This window comes from Cupressus sempervirens, chromosome 3, assembly GCF_028749045.1.
Source record: "Cupressus sempervirens isolate cs-2001-9-10 chromosome 3, ASM2874904v1, whole genome shotgun sequence".
Lineage (NCBI taxonomy): Eukaryota > Viridiplantae > Streptophyta > Pinopsida > Cupressales > Cupressaceae > Cupressus > Cupressus sempervirens.
The window spans coordinates 316,291,946-316,314,241 of record NC_143120.1 but is presented as its reverse complement, the minus strand read 5'-3'; the positions used below and the strand labels follow the sequence as shown (position 1 = coordinate 316,314,241).

Genomic DNA, 22,296 nt, shown 5'->3' with positions numbered 1-22,296 from the left:
AATTAAATTGTGAAGGTGTGCCATCTTCCAATATTTGAGTCACATCATGATCTCATCTTGAAGATGTTGATATGATTGTTCAATTGTGTGTTGTCTTTGATGTTACACAAATGTCATATCAGTTATTAGTCAGTGTCTACCGAGCTCAGTTGGTTAGCAAGGCAAAAGAAAATGTTTACTGAGTTCAGAAGGTTAGCAAAGAAGGTTTACAATGTCTACTGAGAATTCTCAGGCTTTACCTTGCACAGGCAGTTGTTACCGAGCTTTCAAAGTTTAGCAAAGGAAATTTAGTTGTTACTGAGCTCACTCGGTCATCAAGAGGAAATAGTGCAGAAACAATTCTAACCGAGCTTTCATGGGTAGTGAAGGAAATTTAGTTCTTACTGAGTTAACTCAGTAGCCAAAGGATTTTGCAACTTTTACAGTGTTAACCAAGTTAAGACAGTTAACACAAAAAATTATTTCTGGAAGCAATATTTATCAAGAAAGGTCGGCCAATGAAGGATTTCATTGTTTGTGAAATACAAGTTTATTTGTTCAATATAATACATGTACCTAACTGATGTATAGTTTATTGGTAAAAGTAACTTGTGGATGAGCTGACTTGAAAATCTGAATGGCATATATATGAGGTCAAACTGTGAATTCTAAGTGTGTGATAGATTTGACGTAATGTGAATGAGAAGAAGGATTAATTATTGTGAGAGAAAATTTTGAAGGATGATAAAAGATCATTGAGGAGTAGCAAAGCTATATTTGATCAAGAAGGATCTAATAGTGCAAAATAGAGATCTATAATCAGCAAATTTAGTTGCATCTTATTCAGGTCAATTCAATGTTACTTTCTAACCATTGTAGTAGTGATTTCAAATCTCTTAACAGAGTTGGTTTGATAGCCATTTTGTAAATCCTTTAACAAGGTGATAGTTTAGTTGAATTGTTGTAAAGACCTCTAGCAAGGCCACTCCTAATAGGGTGATTAAATCCTCTAATAGGGTAACTCCTAATAGTGTGTATTGTAACCTTTAATAGGGCTCACTTTAGAAGAGTGAAAATTGGTAGCTAGTAACTTGGTGGTTTTTTTCGTATTGGGTTTCCACGTTAAATCTGGTGTCTCCTGTGTTCATTTTATTTACTTTTGCATGCATATTAATAATTATGAATGCTTGAAGATCAATAACAAGTTAAATTACCAAGTTACAACATTTTTATAGTGTTTTTCGAGTATCAGTAATAACTTAAGACATCTAAGGGATCTATGGATTTGTTTTTGTGGTAACTGATTCACCCCTCCTCGCCCCCCCGCCCCTCTCTCAGTTACTCCATCTATAATTCCAACAATTGGTATCAGAGCTTTTGGTTCTTGCAAGAAAATATTTCAAGGATCTAAGCCAAAATTCAAGATGTCTTATAAGAGAGAAATTCCAAGACTTAACAGGGACAACTTCTTAGCATGGCAGGGGTTGATGAGACTTCATCTAGCTTCTATTGGTGATACAAGACTGAAGTACCTTGATGAAAAATATGCAGAACCTACTTGTACATTATCTGTCAATGATATTGCTGAAAAGAAGACTCACAACAACATGATGATAGATATAGCATCTGCTCTAAGTTATGAAGAATTTGATGACATCAAGGATTGCAAAACTGCCTTTGAAATGTGGAACAAGCTGAAAGAGATCTATGGAGGAGATGATAATGTGAGAAGAGCCAAAGTAGAAAGTTTGAAAGGAAAATTTGATCAAATGAGGATGAGAGAGGATGAAAAAATTGCAAAATATGTTGAAAGAGTTAAAGCATGTGTTAGTGCAATCAAAGCATCTAGAGGAGATAGTTATAAGTAAAGTTCTTAGAACTCTACTTCCTATTTATGCAATCAAAGTCTCTATAATTCAAGAAAGAAGATGTGAAGCAAATCATAAGATAAATTTAGAGGTCATAGTTGGAAGATTGAGATCATTTGAGCTAGACAACTATGATAATTATGTTCCAGCTACCAAGAACATTGAATCAACATTTGAAGCCAAGCTTTCAGTCAAAGAAAAATGCAAGAAGATAAATGATCCTCAATTAGATAGTGATGAAGAATCAGAACAAAGTTTAGATAGTGATCTTGAGGTGGTTGAAGCTCTACTAGCAAGGAAATATTTAAGAGGAAAAGGAAAATACAAAGGTAAGGTTTCTCTAATCTATTTTTCTTGTGAAGAAATTGGACATATTGCTACTAGGTGCCCAAATAAGCAGAACAAGGATGAGAAGAAAGGTCACAAGTGCAATGGCTAGAAAGACTTCAAATCATTCAAGGATAAAGGTAAGAAAACATGTTTCATGGCTAAAGATTCTAATGATTTTGATGATGAAGAAGAAGATGAAATTGTTTACATAGCTGTAAAGGATGAATCTGATAATGATGAAGAAATGGAACTCATTTCTCATGTGAGCAAAAATGATACATGGATTATAGATAGTGTTTGTTCTCATCACCTGACTGGTGATAAAACTAAGTTTGAATATTTTGAAGACTATGATGGTGGCAGTGTAAGATTTGGTAACAATGAACCTTGTTGTATAAGAGGAAAAGGAAGAATCTCACTAACCAAGGAACTTGTATGTGATAATGCATATTGGGTAGAAGGACTAAAGCACAATCTGTTGAGTATGGCACGGCTATTCAATAATGGATTCAAAGTGGAATTCATGCATAGAAAAGAAAGACTGTTGGATGGTAAAGGAAAACTAATTGGATCACGCACTCAAACAAAAGGTTACGTATTTTATCTTGAACTTGGTGAATGTTCATGTTTTATTGCTCAAGTTGAAGAAAGTTGATTATGGCATAGGAGGTTTTGTCATGTAAACTTTAAAAATTTGGTAAAAATAAGTAAATTCAAGAAAGTAAGTGGCATTCCCAACATAAAAAAACTTGAGGTTGGTCTATGCAAGAATTGTCAAATTGGCAAAATGGGAAAAACTAGTTTTTAAAGCAAAAACTATCAGTCTGGAGAAATTTTAGAAATTGTTCACATTGATTTATGTGGACCTACTGGCATTGAAAGTTATACTGGTGAAAAATTATTCATTTTTTTTGTTGATGATTATTCAAGAATGATGATAGTCATGTACCTAAGAGAGAAACCAAAAGCATTTGAAAAGTTCAAATGGTATTTGGCCAAAGTAGAAAAGGAAATAGGCAAAAGACTAAAATGTTTAAGGTCTAACAGAGGTGGTAAATTCATTTCACATGAGTTCAATAACTTTTGCATTGAAAGGGGAATCAAAAGATAGGTTTCAGCACCTAGAACTCCTGAACAAAATGGAATAGCTGAAAGAAGGAATAGATCTATCATGGACTGTGCAAGAACCCTAATAATTGAGAAGAGCATTGCTATCAAATATTGGAAGGAAGCTATCAGCACTGTAGTTCATACCTTGAACCGAGTATAGCTGAAAAAAGACTTATTCAGAACCCCCTATGAGTTGTGGTATGGCTACAAACCCAATATAAGTTACCTAAAAGTATTTGGAAGCAAATGTTACATTTTGAAAGAATCTAGAAAAGATAAATTTTATGTAAAGAGTGATGAAGGAATATTTTTGGGATATTCTTGCAAAAGTAAAGCATATAGATGTTTGAATTTGTCTACTCACAAAGTCATAGAAAGTGCACATGTGAAAATTGATGAGTTTGCAGAAAGAACTGAAGCAAAAAGAAAACGAGAACCTAAAGACTATAGGAGATTTATTTACATTTAACCTGATACAATGCCAAATACACCTATTAATCAAGAATCTTCAACTCTTGAGTCTTTAGTAACCGAGTCGCGGGAAGTTCAAATTGAACTAATACCTACCGAGTTGCAAGAACCTGCCTTGCAAATAGAAGCTACCGAATCAACATCTATCGAGCCCAAGCAACCAAAACTAGAACCAGAAGTTGAGATGCAAAAGGATAAAAATGCAATTCATTCAAAAGGCAAGGAGCCTATGTTAGCTAAGTATGTCAGGAAGCATCATGCACCAAATCAGATCAATGGAGATAAATCAGAAGGAACAATGACAAGAAGTAAGTTGAAAGGCACTTGTGTACTTGCTGATTTTGAACCTAGAAATGTCAAAGATGAGTTAGAAAATGAAAATTGGATTGAAGCTATGAATGAAGAGATAGAAAAGATAGAGAAAAACAAAACATGGACTCTTGTACCTAGACCTAAAGACAAAAATGTGATTGCAACTAAGTGGGTATTTAGAAACAAGTTAAATAAAGATGGTAAGGTGTCAAGGAACAAAGTTAGACTTGTATGCAAAGGATACTCTCAAGAAGAAGGTGTAGACTATGGTGAAACTTTTGCTCCTATTGCAAGATTGGAAGGTGTCAAAACCTTACTTGCATATGTTGCATACAAAGGATTCAAAGTTTATCAGATGGATTTCAAGTTAGCATTTCTCAATGGCATATTGGATGAAGAGGTTTACATTAAATAGCCTAAAGTTTTTTTTGATCTAGATAGGAAGGACATGTTCTACAAATTGCATAAAGCATTATATGGTTTGAAACAAGCCCCTAGAGCATGTTATGAAAGATTGCATAATGATCTTATTAAGATTGGTTTTCAAAGAACTAATGATAATAGTAGCTTGTATATCAAGGAAGGTCTAGATAATAAGATTATTTTGGCAGAAATATTTGTAGATGATACTTTGTTCACTGAAAATGATGATCTTTGCAAAGAATTTCAAAACAAATGAGCAAGGAATTTGAAATGTCAATGTTTGGTGAAATCAAATTCTTTGTTGGTCTTCAAATTCAATAGAATAAGAATGGAATCTACATCACTCAATCTAAATACATCAAGGAGATATTTAAAAAAATTGGTATGGAAGACTGCAAACCAGTTGGGACTCCTATGTGTACTGGATTGAAACTTACCAAAGATGATGAATCAAAGGAAGTGGATCAGACATTGTATAGATCTATGATTGGAAAGTTGCAGTATGTAGTGCATACATGACCAGAAATGGCCCTTGCAGTAGGAATTGTGGCAAGATTCTTAGCAAAACCAAAATAAAATCACATGATGGCAATCAAAAAGATCATGAGATACTTGAAAGAAACTGAAGATTATGGATTATGTTATAAACTTGGAGGAAATCTGGATTTAAAAGTGTTTACTGATGCAGATTGGGCAGGGAATGTTGATGACAAAAAAAGTACAAGTGGAGGAGCTTTCTTTCTTGGAAAGAGGTTGGTTTCTTGGACAAGTAAAAAGCAAAACTGTACTTCCTAGTCCACAGTAGAGGCTCAATATGTTGCAGTGGCAATAAACTACTCAAAAATTGTATGGTTCAAACAATTATTAGAAGGTATGAAGCAAGAAATCAAAGAACCTATTGTTATGTTTTGTGACAAAACAAGTGTAATCAACATATCCAAGAATGTAGTAATGCATTTAAAAACCAAGCATATTGCTATAAAGTATCACTTTGTTAGAGAATTGGTACAAGAAAAGGAAATCAGATTGGAATATGTCCATACAAAGGAACAAATTGCTAACATATTCACAAAGCCTTCACCTAAGGATGCATTCTTGTATCTAAGAAGTAAGTTAGGGGTCATTCCCCTATCTGAAGCTGATGCAAGAGCATCCAGAGGTATAAGGGCAATCTTGTGTCACCCAAAAAAAAATGTACTTAGACTTAGTTTCTGTTTCATGTCTTTTCATTTTTGGATACCCATTTGGGTCAAATAAAGGTTCCAATTCTCACAGTTCCACTATCAGTGTGTTTAAAAATCCCAAAAAAAATAGGAGCATGTAATTGGGCCATCATTTTGGTGACCTAGAAGGTGTGAATTGGCCAGATTAATGTAATTGTGATTTAGAGCATTCCAAAAAAAGAATCAGGTCAATAGGCCCCACGGTTTGAAAGTTATTGCAATTTTTTGAGTTTTGGAGACCTCCTAAGAATGCTTCAAAGTCAGGTTAGGGGCATTAAATGACCTTGAAAAGGGTCAAAAAATGGGGGATGAGTGAAGCTGGTCCATAGGGCTATAGAGCGCTTTGAGAGCTTTCTGAAAATGTAAACGGTTCATCAATTGGAGCTACGGTTCAAAAGTTATGCCTCCCAGAAGTTTGGTTACCGTTTCTGGATTCTTCTAGATTTGCACCAACTTCTAACACACCTTTTGGAAACTTCTATTTGGTCGGTGGATGCCTACTAGCACTTTCTAGAATGTACTCCTAGTCCTTAACCCTTCGGGGTCTATTTAAGGAAATTTTTGGCATTGTAAAAGGCAGTTCGGAGTGGAGTTTGAGAGGAGGTACTGTAAGGAGATATTATCTCCAGATTTATGCTATTGTAAGCCCTTAGGGCATGTTTTGAAGTTTATTTTCCTGTACTATTTGTACTAGCTTATTTTCTCAGTTAATATAATTTTCCCTTTCTGTTGTGTCCCCATCAGAAGCTCACTAAAATATAGTTTTACTAATGCATCAATAGGAATAGAATTGTCAGTTGATAGATAAAAGTAATGAAGACATTGTATATGAATCAGTACATCAGGTATAATGCTATTCATTTGGTTTGTGTTTGGCATGTGTTGTCAAAGAGGGAGAGTATACTGTCATATCTTTCTAAAATTTGCAAGAAAATGAGAGCTTTTGTAAGAGGGAGAGATTATTGTGAAAGAGGGAGATTTATGTAAAGTAAACATTTGTTTTCAAATTTTATTCTGCTATGACATGTTGTGCTTCCATCAATGCCTAAGAGGGAGATTGTTGATACAATTGTTCAATCGTGTGTTGTCTTTGATGTTACACAAATGTCATATCAGTTATCAGTCAATGTCTACTGAGCTCAGTTGGTCAGCAAGGAAAAAGACAAAGTTTATCGAGTTTAGAAGGTTAGCAAAGAAGGTTTACAGTGTCTACTAAGCATTCGCAAGATTTACCTTGCACAGGCAGTTGTTACTGAGCTTTCAAGGTTTATCAAAGGAAATTTAGTTGTTACTAAGCTCACTTGGTCATCAAGAGAAAATAGTGCAAGAAATAATTCTAACCGAGCTCTCATGGATAGTGAAGGAAATTTAGTTCTTACCAAGTTAACTCAGTAGCCAAAGGATTTTGCAGCTTTTCTTGTGTTAACCAAGTTAAGACGATTAACTCAAAAAATTATTTCTGGAAGCAGTATTTACTAAGCAAGGTCAGCCAATGAAGGATTTCATTGTTTGTGAAATAAAAGTTTATTTTTTCAATATAATACATGTAGCCGACTGATGTATGGTTTATTGGTAAATGTAACTTGTGGATGAGACGACTTGAAAATTTGAATGGTATATATATGATGTCAAGCTATGAATTCTAAGTGTGTGATAGATTTGATGTAATGTGAATGAGAAGAAGGACTGATTATTGTGAGAGTGAATTTTGAGGTATGATCAGAGATCATTGAGGAGAAGCAAAGCTATATTTAATCGAGAATGATCTAATAGTGCAGAATAGAGATCTATAATTAGAAATTTTAGTTGCATCTTATTTAGGTCAATTCATTGTTACTTTCTAACCATTATAGCAGTGATTTCAAATCTCTTAATAGAGTTGGTTTAACAGCCATTTTGTAAATCCTCTAACAAGGTGACAATTCAATTGAATTGTTCTAAAGACCTCTAGCAAGGTCACTACTAATAGGATGATTAAATCCTCTAATAGGGTCACACCTAATAGTGTGTATTGTAACTTTTAACAAGGTTGGCTCCTAATAGGGCTCACTTCAAAAGAGTGAAAATTGGTAGCTAGTTACTTGGTGGTTTTTCCCAGATTGGGTTTCCACGTTAAATTTGGTGTCAATTGTGTTCAATTTAATTACTTTTGCATGCATATTAATAATTATGAATGCTTGAAGATAAGTAACAAGTTAAATTACCAAGTTACAGCATTCTTATAGTGTTTGCTAAGTATCAACAGTAACTAGTTATTTAAGACATCTAATGGATCTGTGGATTTGTTTTTGTGGTAACTAATTCACCCCCCCCCCCCCCCTCTTAGTTATTCCATTTCCAACAGAAGAGACACCATGTTCTATATTGGAGGTTGTGCACACTCCATCATGTCATTTTGAAGGCACAACATCAACAGACCACCTAGGAGACATTCTAACTTTTGCATCTTATTCACAAGGCACAACATCTTTAGTTGAAGGTACACAACTCATGCACAATTATGTTGATGTTCAAAATGTTGAGAACACTAAACAGTTTGGAGCACCTTTTACAATTCATTTTAGAGAGCCAATATATTTTATTGATATTGATACTTGTATTTTGTAATCAATTCTTGATAAGATTCCAAAGCGTACTTGTCAAAGAAAAGTTAATCATCTGCAGAGATTACTCTTTGAAGAATTAAATGTGATAGGAAGATGTCAATTATTGGTTGAAATGATGAGGAATTTTAAATTTAGGCCCATCATGAAGATACTTGGGCTAAGAACGATGGATGAGTCAAATGAAATAAATATTGAAAATAATTTAATGAGTGCATATAAAAAAGTGGATTCTACATCACACAAAAAAGATAATAATATCACAAGATGTGTACTTACATAAAAAATAGTAAGCACCCAAATGAAGAAAGATTAACTCATTAGAAGCACAAGAAAAACAATGCAAATAGGTAGAGGTACTCTAATCATAATCAGTAGAAGGTGAGAAAGAGTGCAAGATCCAACAAAAATTGAGTTATGGACATTTAGTAATAGACTGCCATGAAAGGATAAAGAAATTAGTGAAGCTTTGATATCATTAATTGAATATTTTTGGAAGAATAACACACATATTTAACCTAATCAAAGAGATGTGATAAGAAGGAGGATTGGTAGTGACAACCATGATTCACATGCGAGACATTTTTCGAATTCAACTCAGAAAAAACTCTTTGTAAACTTTAATTGTATGTATCCTCAAATTAAAACTAGTCAAAGATATTTTGAAATGGGTAAACCTTTTTATGTTTAGATAAATCACACATAGTAGGGTTCATATTGAATTTTCTAACCTTTTTATGTTTTTAGGTATATGTGCATGTTATTGCATTCTAACTTTGTTATGTAGGAGTGTAACATAAATGAGCCACCTAGATCCTAAATATAATTCATTTCTACCAATATATGTGAAAGAGGGGATGATCAACTATTTCATAGGTTTTCATGCTTGAATGTTACATGCCTCAATTGTGGTATTTTGTGATGTTTATAAACTTGTCGACATATGGATAGTATACATGCAATTGGCAATGAAATAATAGATTTTGGAAAATATAAGACTATGATATAGAATCTAAATGATGGAAAAGAGGGTAAAAGATTTGATTTAGTGATTGAAAATATTCTAGTGCATGAGTTCATGAAGATATTTTGTGAAAAAATCATTTATGAGTACATGACATACAAATAGGGTGTAATGACTAGATTTGCAATTTAAGTTGTGCATGGACACATTTGCACTAGATATCATTGTTTCACTTGTGAACTTCATAGAGAACTACACACTAAAACCACAAAATGAGGTGCAAGCAAAGTATTATACAGCATTCATCCATCCACTTACAAGTACAAAGGAGGACAAGAAGATATTGAGGGAGTACCATTTTACATTGGTGATGATTGATCACATTCTATAGAGTTTGTACATGGTTTCTTTCAACCATTTAATGGTGATTTGGCTAACAAGGGCATACCATATCATCAACACATCATTTGGTCAAGCAATTGTGCATCTCAATTCAAGAATACATGAATGTTTTATTAGTTGTGATGGATGCATAGGTTTACTTGTATCCAGTATATGTGGAATTTAATAGATGTTTTTCATTGAAAGGGAGAGCATGATGGTGAAGTCACATGTATTAAAAGGGCTTTATTTGGTGACAAATTAAAGTACAAATATGGAGCAACATTGTCAGATATAAAAACTATAGTTGACTAGTGTGACACTATAATGGTTCCAGGTAAGAAAGGAAAGCCTATAGTTTGAAGTTCTTTTGGTTGATAGATAATACTAACATTGCACCATATAAGGATTATTTTCCATTGATAGGATCGAGTGAGCTATAGTCTTTTAGAAGCTCTAGTGTAGGATCATATAGTATCTACACATAAAAAATGATAGGCTTTTGTTCAAAAGAATATTGGGATGGATGGCGGTCAATTGAATGGGTGGACGAATGTCATTTATGAGTCTTGCTTCCAAATGAGATCTATCATTCCCCCCAAGCATTGGAAATGGTAGAGATGGAATCATCATTTGGCTTTAATCGCTTGTTTGATATGGTCCAACTAGGTAACTTCATACTTTTACCTAACTAATTAGTGAATTAATGAGCACATTATCTTTCTATCATTGTCGATCATATTTTTCATGCACTTGCACATGAAGAAAATGAAGAAGGGATAGATTATTATTTGTGTCATTTTGCCCAAGAAAAATATAAATTTGATAACTTAGTTATAGATGGTGAAGGTTTAGAATGCCATATAGGTGTAGTGGTGGTAACCAACACATGGCTTAGGCAATAAGGTTTGAAGACCACTAGCTTTTTGTTATTTGAGGATTGGCAAACAAAGAGGAAGATTCTTCATTATTTAAACCTTGTCATTGTGTCAAATGTTCACTTGATAAAATATGGAGGAAAACCACATAATAAGGGTGAACCCACAATAATGGGTTCCACTTTAGTGGGATGAAGGAACAATTAAAAAATTGTAAAAAACCAAAATCAAAACTTTCATATGTTTTTTGCGAACACATAAAACATGTTCATAGTGAACGTATTTTAAAGTATGTTCACAGCAAACAACAAAAACGAATTTAATGGACATTCATTGCGAACATACTAATCAATCATGTTCGCTGCAAACACATTGAAAATGGGAATTCGGCATAAAAATGTCATTTTTTCCCATTACTATTCCTTTTTACAACATTGACACAAGGGTTGGAGCGAACATACGATACTGGTGAGCGCCTGCCCATCATTTTCCTTCAGGTTCTCATCCTCACACTATTCAGGTATGTGTATATATTATTATTTTAATATTTTTTTACATTTTTAGTGTTTTCAAAGCGTATTTTAATTTTTTTTATGTTTTTAATATTTTTAAAGCATATTTTAAGTTAATTTAATATTTTTATTATTTATTTATGTCAAACTTAATTATATTAATTTAGAAAACATTAGGAAAAACGTTAGAGAACAAATTTAGAAAACATTAGAAAAAGCATTAGAAAAACATTAAAAACAAATTTAGAAAACATTAGAAAAAATATTAGAAAAACATTAGAAAATTTATAATAATATAAAATTTAGAAAACAAATTTAGAAAAAAAATTAGAAAAACATTATAAATTTTATAATAATATAAATTTTAGAAAATAAATTTAGAAAAACATTAGAAAAAACATTAGAAAAACATTAGAAAATTTATAATAATATATAATTTAGAAAAAAAAAATAGGAAAAATATTAGAAAATATTATAAATTTTAGAAAAATAAATTTAGAAAAACATTAGAAAAAAATTAGAAAAACATTAGAAAATTTATAATAATATAAAATTTTGAAATTTTTTTTTGAAAAACATTAGAAAAACATTAAAAAATATTAGAAAATTTAGAATAATATAACATTAGAAAAAACATTAGAAAAATATTAGAAAAAATATTACATTTAAATATTAGAAAACCATTAGAAAATATATTTTTTTTAAATAGTTTAGAATTTAATATTACAAAACTACGAGAAAATAAATTAGGATTTAAAAATTGAAAAATATTAGAAAATATTTTTAAAAACATTAGTCTTGAAAATTAGAAAACATTAGAAAAATATTTTAAAATATTACAAAAAAATAGTGTAGAAAATAAAATTTAGAAAAATATTTTCAATATTCATATAAATTTATTAATGTTAATGTACATGTTATTGATTTTTTAATACATCTTAATCTTTTATGTTTACATATATGTTTTATTCATGTTTCTGTATATGTTATTCATCTTTATGCCTTAATCTAAACTATGTAATTAACTATATTTAATGACATACATCTTAAGGGAAGATCCTAAATTATACATAAGAATGCAGATTAAAATATAGAATTTTATTTCATAGATATATTTATATATGTTCATGTTAAATGTAGACATGTATTTTTTCAATATTCATGTTTATGTATATGTCAAACTCATCTTAATGTCTTAATCTAAGCATAATTAAATGACATGTCTTAATGGTCCAGATCCTAAATTATACATAAGAATGTAGATTAAAATTTATTTTTTATTTTGAAAATAGATGTATGTATATTTTTTCATGGTTAAAAGTAGACATTTACATGTTTTCAATATTCACATTTTTATATGTACATATGTTATTGATCTTAATGTCTTATAACTAAGTGTAATTAATTATATTTAATGACATGTCTTAAGGGGAGATCCTAAATTATACATAAGAATGTAGATTAATGAATATTTTATTTCATAAATCTACATGTAAATATGTTCATGTTAAATGTAGACAAGTGTATGTTTTCAATATTCATGTTTATGTATATGTTATTATTTTTAATGCCTTAATATAAGTATATAATTAACTATATTCAATGACATGTCTTAAGGGGAGATCCTAAATTACACATATATAAGAATGTATATTAATTTGCATAGGTAAGAATATAACATACATACATACATACATAAGAACATATAAAGAACATATGATCTAAAGAATACATGTTACAATATTTAATTAATAAAAGTTAATTATAAGAACATAACGTGATTATATACAAACATAAAGAATGTACATCATATAAGAACATGTAAAGATTATTTATGTATAAATACATAACAACATTAACTTGAACATAATAAAACATAAACAATGTCTAGACATAACCCTAAAACTAACTATAACCAGGCTAAAAGATAACTCTATCCATGTAACCCTTTAACCCTAACTCAAACTCTAACCCTAACTTGAAAACTATAACCCTAATTTCTAACGCTAACCCTAATTTCAAACTCCTACATATTTACACTTTCTTAAGACCAATTATATATACATGTCCACACTAACTTAACTCGAAAATAAACAGAGCTACCTAGATCTACTTCTATTAAATATGTTAAAAAAGAGAAGGAAGATATTATACAAGAAGTTCATGCAAGGTTCACAACATTGTCTATCCATTTTAATTCTTTTGTATCTATGTAGAACTTAGTCATCACCATCATACCCATGGCTCTGAATGATCTAATTGTAAAGTTACCAGTGTTATGTTGCCCTTAGAAAAATAATAGTCAAAATGGAGTATGCACATGAGTTGTATTTGATATACCTGATCATTCACCAAGGACCATAATTCACAATTCCTTACTATAAGTTTCTTCAATCCTCAACTAGATTCAATAAACATGCTTTGATACCAAATGAGAGAGTTGATCTCTAGTTGCTTAGATTTGAAGCACAAGAAGCAATTGTGAAGGTTAGCTTCTAATCTCGTGGCTTATTATTCAATTTTCTAAGGTTCAACTACATCATCCACTCCCACATAGTAATGGATATTTCAAAGTCTCTTTATCTTGGGGCATTTACAAATTGGTGTACTGTCAAATATTCTCTTATTTCTCAAGGGTTAGAGTGAATCCATTTATCTCTCCAAATCAATGAAGAACAAGGGAAAATATTTGATCTTAAATTTTTAGTTTTGAGGATAAGATTCAATTTATTTCTCTTCTTTGTCATTGGTCATTATGGAATTTTTAGTCTAGCCCAATTTAGCTAAGGTTGCAAATGAGGGATCCCATCTCAGGTGAAGATATCATATTAACATGAATAGTCCTAATCCATTGGCTCAATATCTTGTTAGGGGTACAATTCCTATGGGTATACTAGCCCAACAAGCATTTGAGTACTAAGTCGTAGATATGAACTCTAACAGTGTCAACTTGAAGTTTTAAATATGAAAGCACATTGAATTTCTTAGGGCATAAGGACCAAAATCATAAAAGCCCAAAGGTTGTTTGAACCTTACTAGAAATATTAATAAAAAAATTATTTAGCCATCATCTTAGACCTTGGACAACATATCTCGTGATTAAAGATTGAGATTCTTGTAAATGATTTAAAAACTAGTTTGGATAAAAGCTTGAAAATAAGGGATTAAAAAAGGTGTCAAAAGTTGACTTTTTTTTGCTTGAGATAACCTAGACTTGAACATCTATGAAAATTTGGAGATATGGTTAAAATTAGTATATAAAAAATTGAGTGCACATGCATTCTTTATTTCATAAATCTAAATTGTAATACAACATCTTTAATCAAATAATACTATTTTCATTTATTTGAAAACAACAAACATTAAAATACATTATTATATATTATATGACATTGTGTTATTTCTATTTAAGGAAAATATAGAAAATCTAGCTAATGTAACACATTTTTAATTAATAATAAGTAAATATATTATCACTTTCTTATTATATGTTTGAAATTTTATTTTGAATAAATTATTGTTAAATGAAATATAGAAAATCTAACTTGTTTACTTATTATTTACTTATTATATTTACTTATTATATAGAAAATCTAACTTGTTTACTTCTTGTGTTATTTACTTATTATTTACTTATTATATTTACTTGTTATTAATTTAAAATGTGTTAAATTAGCTAGATTTTCTATATTTTCCTTATAAAAATAACACAATGTCATAATATATAATAATGTATTTTAAGTGTACAGTAGACTTAGCTAATTTTTAATTAATGATAAGTAAATATATATAGCTAGTTTAACACATTTTCATGTTTGAAAGTTTATTTTGAATAAATTATTGTTAAATGAAATATAGAAAATCTTTTCAAAACATGTCATAATATTGATAAACTTAGAAGACATTCTCGTGAGAAATGGATTCATGTGAATCACTACTCTTGAAACACGGGTCAATGAGATTGACTCATAAACTATATGATCAATTCCTTACAGAAATAACACAATGTTATAATATATAATAATGTATTTTAATAGAAAACTTGAATTGGTCTAATATAGTTCAATATTTTGAATTGTACTTTTTAGAAAATTATAAAAACATATTACTTAAATAGAATAAGATGAACCCTTTATATTTCTTATACAATTAGTAATGAAACTACAAAATAGGAAAACTATATATATATATATATATATATATATATTGATGGTTTATGGACCAATGTGTTCAAATTTATAATTAATTACACATGTTTAGACTAAATTTAGAAGGATGACCAACCTTTGTGACACCACACATGATCTCTCAACAAAATGAATTTACTTAGATTGTCACATAAAATTGAGCAATATTTTGAATTGTTCAAACTTTTAATTGCATATTAGCAAGTTTTGATTATCCCTAAATAACTCTAACTCTAACTCTAACTCTCATGTACATTTATATGCATTCAATCATATATTTAAATTTTATCAGATATGTAGATATTAAAGATCATCTAGACATGTGTGATGTATGTTTAATTACATGTATAATTTTCAATTAAAAATAAAAAATTGTGTGTACAGCAGACTTAGCTCTTGATACATTTCTACAGATATGGCTTCACATGATCAGCATGCTATGGCTCCTAGTGCAACTCCTACTATGGCTCCTGTTGCAGTACCTACTGCAAAACCTTATGTGGTTCTTCTTGTAGTACCTGATGTAGTTCCTATTTTGGCTTCTCGTGCAGGTCATTGTATTGCTCATGGTGGGGCTCATGGTGTACCTCGAGGTAGGGCCCGTCGTGTAGCTCATGTTTCAACTCCTAGTACAACTCCAAGTGGTGTAGGTCATGGCATGGCTCTTGGTGCAACTCCTGTTCTAGGTCAAGCTACACCTACAACTCCTGTTGGAGGTCCTATTGCACCACCTCCATACATCAATATCGATGCTTTATTTGCATTTTTAGAGTAGGAGGTTGCTAGACTATAATAGTCTATATTGTCCTCTGATGATGGTCTTTATAGAGACATATGTGCTACTATATGTAAGAGTTTATAGGATCTGACAGCTAGATTTAGAGCTCACCATTCATTTACTCCTGACATATTAGCTTCCATATCTAGGGAGCTTAGGGTTGAGATTTCAAGAGATGCATCTTTTGATGATGTCAAGAGGGTGGCCCCCAAAGACGTCATCAAAAGAGATCTATTTCCAAGATATGAGGGAGCACGGGATAGGTTGAGAGGCTACTGAGTCACACGATGCAGAGATCCTATTATTGCTAGCGTGATCTATCCTCAATTTTTAGCTGCACATGGTCATTATCCCAATAATGACTAAATACCTCTTTATTTTGCACAACAGTTGTATGTTGAGTTCCACGTGGAGCTCAACATCAACTACTTGGACATTCCAGATTATTGCAGACAGGGGCGTGGTCAGATCGCAGAACGTGACCAGTATCGCAGTGCACATCGTCTGCCACCTCCATATGTCAGACTGTGATGTCCCCATTTTGGCATATAAATTAAATAATAAATAAGTATTATATATAAAATAATATTAATAATAATATTAAAATGATAATATTTTATAGGTAATATTATATTATAATCATATAATAATATCATATTATATGTTGCATTATTATAGCAATATAAAGGTATGAAATGATAATATAATATAATAATAATACTAATATGACAAAGATATATTTTGATATAAAAATGATATATATAATTGTATTATAATATAATAATATTGGATATATTATCAAATAATATTCTTAATTATATAATTATCAATATAATAAACCTTATGATATCAATTAACATAAGTAAGCTTATTAATATAATTATTAATATAATACAATTATTAATATAATATAAATTATTATTATGAAAGGAGGCGACCCTTTGAAAAATACTTACATATATCAAATATCAATCATTGAAGAGGGATCAGATAAGAATATATTACACAATAGATACAAATAAAAGATGAATACAAGAATGTCCTCAAACACGACATTACAATTGGTATCAGAGCCTTTGATCTTGCCATCCTATGAAGTTTGTGCAAAATAAGAAATTACAGGGTTCAACAACAGAGAAATTTATGAAGTTAAAATTCAGTGATTTATAGATTTAATTTTCATCTATTTGCTAAGTTTAATGTTCTTACTTTTTTGGTATGACTGTGAGGGGATAAGATTTGGTTATATCAATGGGCAAGATGTAGGTTTTTGTGGAATTAATATGTTTGTGGGAATCAAAAACTTAGTCAATTGATATTATTACTGGAGCAAGAGTCTATTTCCATTGACGAAATAACCTTAATAATGTATATCGAAGTGCTTTATTTGCTAGATAGGTCTGTCACTGCTTTTTGAAGCAGTTAACCCTTGTGCTAGTCACCTGAAGAGTGAAATGTGCCACACGGAAGCAGCAGTACATAGTACCGTCACGAAAGCAGATGGTGAAGAATAAGAAGAGAATCTTGAGTTATTAGGTGACCAAGGTGTGGCGAAGAAATCTGAAACTGACTTGTGCCTGATATTTGTGAACTCGGATTGGGATATGCTGTCATCATTTCCATTTATATGCATTGTGCCAATAATGAAGATTTCCATCAATGGTAGCAATTTGCCAACAATGAGCATTAATACTATCAAATATCACAACGTATTCCTGCATCGGGTTCCTTGTATGCTTCTGATAAAGCTTATCAATTTAATAAAAAGTGATACAGAACTTATACAGAAAAAGAAAAATACAACATTGAAGGTTGGAAATTCTGGGGTAAATTGAAAGGGCTCACTATCAAGTTTGGATCCTCGTGGGCCAAGCTCAGCTTGTTGAGAGAAATATGCATAATGACAAGATTATTTTTATTAATGCAAGAAGAAACTATGGAAAAATATATGCATCTCCATATCGGATGAAGGAACTGCTAGCGTGTTTCATGCACGAGATTTTTGAATGGGGTAACTGCTAGAACTCCCACCACCAAAAACCACTGAAGCGCATCCTAGTCATCAACGGTGCATCTCAGTCATAAGTCATGCATGTCAGTCAAGATAGTACAAATTTGAGAACCCAATTCATTGTGCACAAAAGGAGGATAACCACGCAGATAAGAATGGAACAAGACTTAGTAAATAGGGAAGATAATAAAACAAAAGGAGTAAATAGGGAAGATAATAAAACAAAAGGCCGCCCATTAAATAAGACATGAAACCCTATTCCTAATGAGATAAGAAAAGAAGCGGATAAAGGATGGAAGAGATGGAAAAGCTTTGAGTAAAATTTAACTTGGACAAAATAATATAAATCCTGCCACTTATAATCATTATACGAAGGAAATCATAAAAATAAGGATTAAGGAGAGAAGTTGATTAGGAAATAAGATGGAGCAAGGAAATGAAAGGTAAGAATAGACATAAAACACCTTTTATGGCCCACTCCAACTCATATATGTGAATGGTTATGAAAGAAAAAATAATTCCAAAGTCATAAAGAACTTGTCTATAATGAAGGTCCACCAAATATGAAGAAACTTTAAATCTCAAAATCATAAGAAGTCCATTATGTGAGGTATGTGATTTTCAAAGGTAATATGTTTTAGTAAATAAGAAAGCAAACTTTTCTTATAGAAGGTATTATTAAATTTTTTATTTTTTTTTTCATTCTAACATAGAATTGAAAATGTTATTTTATTATTGGCTTGAATATACATACAAACTATTTTGTATTTATTTTGAATATATTTTGACATTACAAGAAAATGATATTTAACAATTTTTTTATTGAAAATTAGTAAATCAAATTACCTCCTAAGTAGACCACCTTGATGGATGTCACCGGCTGCCATCAAGGCCAAGAGGGCCAAAGTTTCACTCTTGGACTTAGGTAGGATATTTAAGGAGAATAAGATTACCTCCTAAGTAGACCACCTTGATGGATGTCACTAGTTGCCATCAAGGCCAAGAGGGCCAAAGTTCTGCTCTTGGGCTTAGGCAGGAAGAATAAGATTACCATCTAAGTAGACCACCTTGATGGATGTCAATGGCTACCATCAAGGCCAGGAGGGCCAAAGTTTCACTCCTGGGCTTAGATTGATTAAGACTTGACATCATGTCAACTCTATTCAGTTGAGAATCTTTCAAGTAGACCACCTTGATGGATGTCAATGGCTACCATTAAGGCCAAGAGGGCCAAAGTTTCACTCTTGAGCTTGGTAGGATATTGGTTTAGAACTAATTTATCAAGACTGAACTTTTCTTTGGAGCTATTATATACATGTACATGCTAATAATTGTTTGTGTTGCAAGATCTATGATCAAAAGATGTACTAAGGAACTATATGTTATAAATCATTCCCTTTACTCTACGTCATTGTGTAAAATTATAAAGAATGTATGATGTGTCTACATCGTGTTTTCTTTGTGTCTTCATCTATCTGCATCGTGTCCACTCCTTGTTTTCATTCATTAAAGATGTATGTTTTATAAAAAAATTCAAGCCTTTCATTCACAAATATGTTTTGTATCTATGAAGTAGTTTGTGTGTGAATGATTTTTCTTGAGGACAAGCAAATTTGAGAGGGGAAGACTATGATGTCCCCATTTTGGCATATAAATTAAATAATAAATAAGTATTATATATAAAATAATATTAATAATAATATTAAAATGATAATATTTTATAGGTGATATTATATTATAATCATATAATAATATCATATTATATGTCGCATTATTATAGCAATATAAAGGTATGAAATGAATGAAATGATAATATAATATTATAATAATAATAATATGACAAAGATATATTTTAATATAAAAATGATATATATAATTGTATTATAATATAATAATATTTAATATATTATCAAATAATATTCTTAATAATACAATTATCAATATAATAAACCTTATGATATCAATTAACATAAGTAAACTTATTAATATATAATTAATATAATTATTAATATAATACAATTATTACTATAATATAAATTATTATTATGAAAGGAGGTGACCCTTTGAAAAATACTTATATATATCAAATATCAATCAATGAAAAGGGATCAAATAAGAATATATTACACAATAGATACAAATAAAAAATGAATACAGGAATGTCCTCAAACAGGACATTACACAGATAGTTTGTTGAATAGAGACTACCTCCCGTGACTCTAGCACATGTGCCTATTACAAATAGAGTTTTCATTGCTTCCTAGAGGAGAGCAATTGACACTATTGGACACATTGCATCTATGACTGCTAGTATCACATCTAATTCTATTGGTCATTATATTCATAGTCAGCGTCATTGTCCACCTGTTGACCATCTTCAGAGGCATCTAGTAGCACTTCATGCAACTCCTCTGATGATGCATATAGAGCTACTAGGCTACCACTACCAGGTGATGTTCATGCTCTTTCAGGACATCAAACATATATGGATTTGGCACTATATTTTTTGGAGGATATGTTATAGATTATTAGTTACATTTCTGATACATAGGGGATGCCAATTCACTTAGTGATGGATATTGTTAGATAGCATCAGAGCCCCATAGTTCCACAGACATAGGCCACCACACCAATGACAGATGATACACCTGTGCATAGCTCATAGCATTCGACACCAAGCTCAAGGCACTCTACAGATGACTCGGACATGCAAGTTGGAGATGCTAGGATCACAACTGAGGGTCTTGATGATTTTGGTGAGCAGTTGCAAAGTCTGTCTGAGATTGATACTAGTTCAAGCATGGGTATTTCATCATACATGGAGATGTTATTCCAACCTAACAGCCATGATTCTACACCATTACCCAGCTGGTTACACAGTCCACTTCACTCATCATTGCTAGCTGTTGGACATGGTGTAGCTAAGGGTGGTTTAGTAGGTGTCAGAGTTTTAGGAGGTGCATCGATAGATGATATGATGGAGTCTGCTGATCATCCTCCACCTCCAAATATCCAAGTACATATACATATATATATATAATTTTTAAATTTAATTATACATGAAATTTTTTAAAAAAATGAATTTATTTAAAAATTCAATTCAAATAGATATTTAGTTTAATCTTTAACTATAATAAATCATGCAGGCACAGGTCACTAAGCACATGGTTACATCTAGTGTTGGTTCAGGGCATCATGTACATGAGAGAGATGATTCTATTGAGGCACTTGGTAGTGCTCAAGTACAAGTTTTAAATAGTTTGTTTAAAGTTAAATTTATGTTTCAAACTAGATATATGTATGCACTCGTATTTAATTTGAATGTACACATATGTATATATATGTTTAGATTTAGAACTCTAATGTACACACACACACACACACACACACACATATTTGCAGGGCTTGATTGATGCGACTTGGTGAGAGGATGTATAGGAGACTCGATCAGAGGGTCATTCTATTCTTATGTGTCTTGAGGGGTCCCTCCAGTAGTAGTAGATCTTTATATATTTTTTGATGCATTTATATATTGGAGACAATTTACATACACATATATGTGTATTTTAGTACCTTGACATGACACATGTATACATATGTTTCACTATTTATTTGATTATTTAGTACTTCAGTAGTTAGATGGTCACATGTATATATGACTTTTTATATTTTTCTATGAACATGTATTTATTTGAGATTTACAATTTTCATATGTATGCATTTCAGTTGTAGAGATATATTAGTTGTAGATATTTATTCTTAAGACGTGTATATATGTGTATGTGTTTTTTTTGTATTATAGCTATAGAATGTTCATGTTCTTGAGACGTGTACATGTGTATATACATGTGTTATTTTTTTTTGCATTATAGTAGACCATGTATAATTTTTAGATTATAGCTTTTAAACTTTAGATTTTATTGTCATCATTGTAAAATAATCAAATTAACTTTTCTAAATACCTACTTCAATAGTTAAATAGTCAAAGAAATTCCAAATTGATCTCTATGAACCTAATTAAAAATTTTCAAAAATAATAATAATTAATAGGGTGATTGAATTGAATTAATATAGGTTCTTAAAACTACTAAATTAATCCAAATGATTTAGATTAAATAAATTTAAAACATTATATTTATTTGTAATCATTATATGAAATAAACAATTAGTAGGACTAATGATACATAAATTTGGTAAATCAATTAATAGGAATAAAGATACAAATTTGTTAAATATATTAGTAGGAAGTTAGAAATATACATATTT

The 22,296-nt window shown here is 30.9% G+C and overlaps 1 protein-coding gene across 2 annotated transcripts in view; it reads left to right on the top strand.

Annotated features, from left to right (window-relative positions):
* Positions 1 to 21,734, top strand: part of LOC149566255 (uncharacterized) — a 158,492-nt gene extending 136,758 nt beyond the window's left edge. For both annotated transcript variants that reach the window (XR_016362150.1, XM_089819674.1), the window contains one exon: positions 21,433 to 21,734. Coding sequence is in view for 1 of the 2 variants with exons in the window: in XM_089819674.1 (XP_089675800.1) it covers positions 21,433 to 21,456 (24 nt within the window). In the remaining variant the exon portion in view is untranslated. The remainder of the gene's footprint in view (positions 1 to 21,432) is intronic.
* The last annotated feature ends 562 nt before the right edge of the window (positions 21,735 to 22,296 follow it).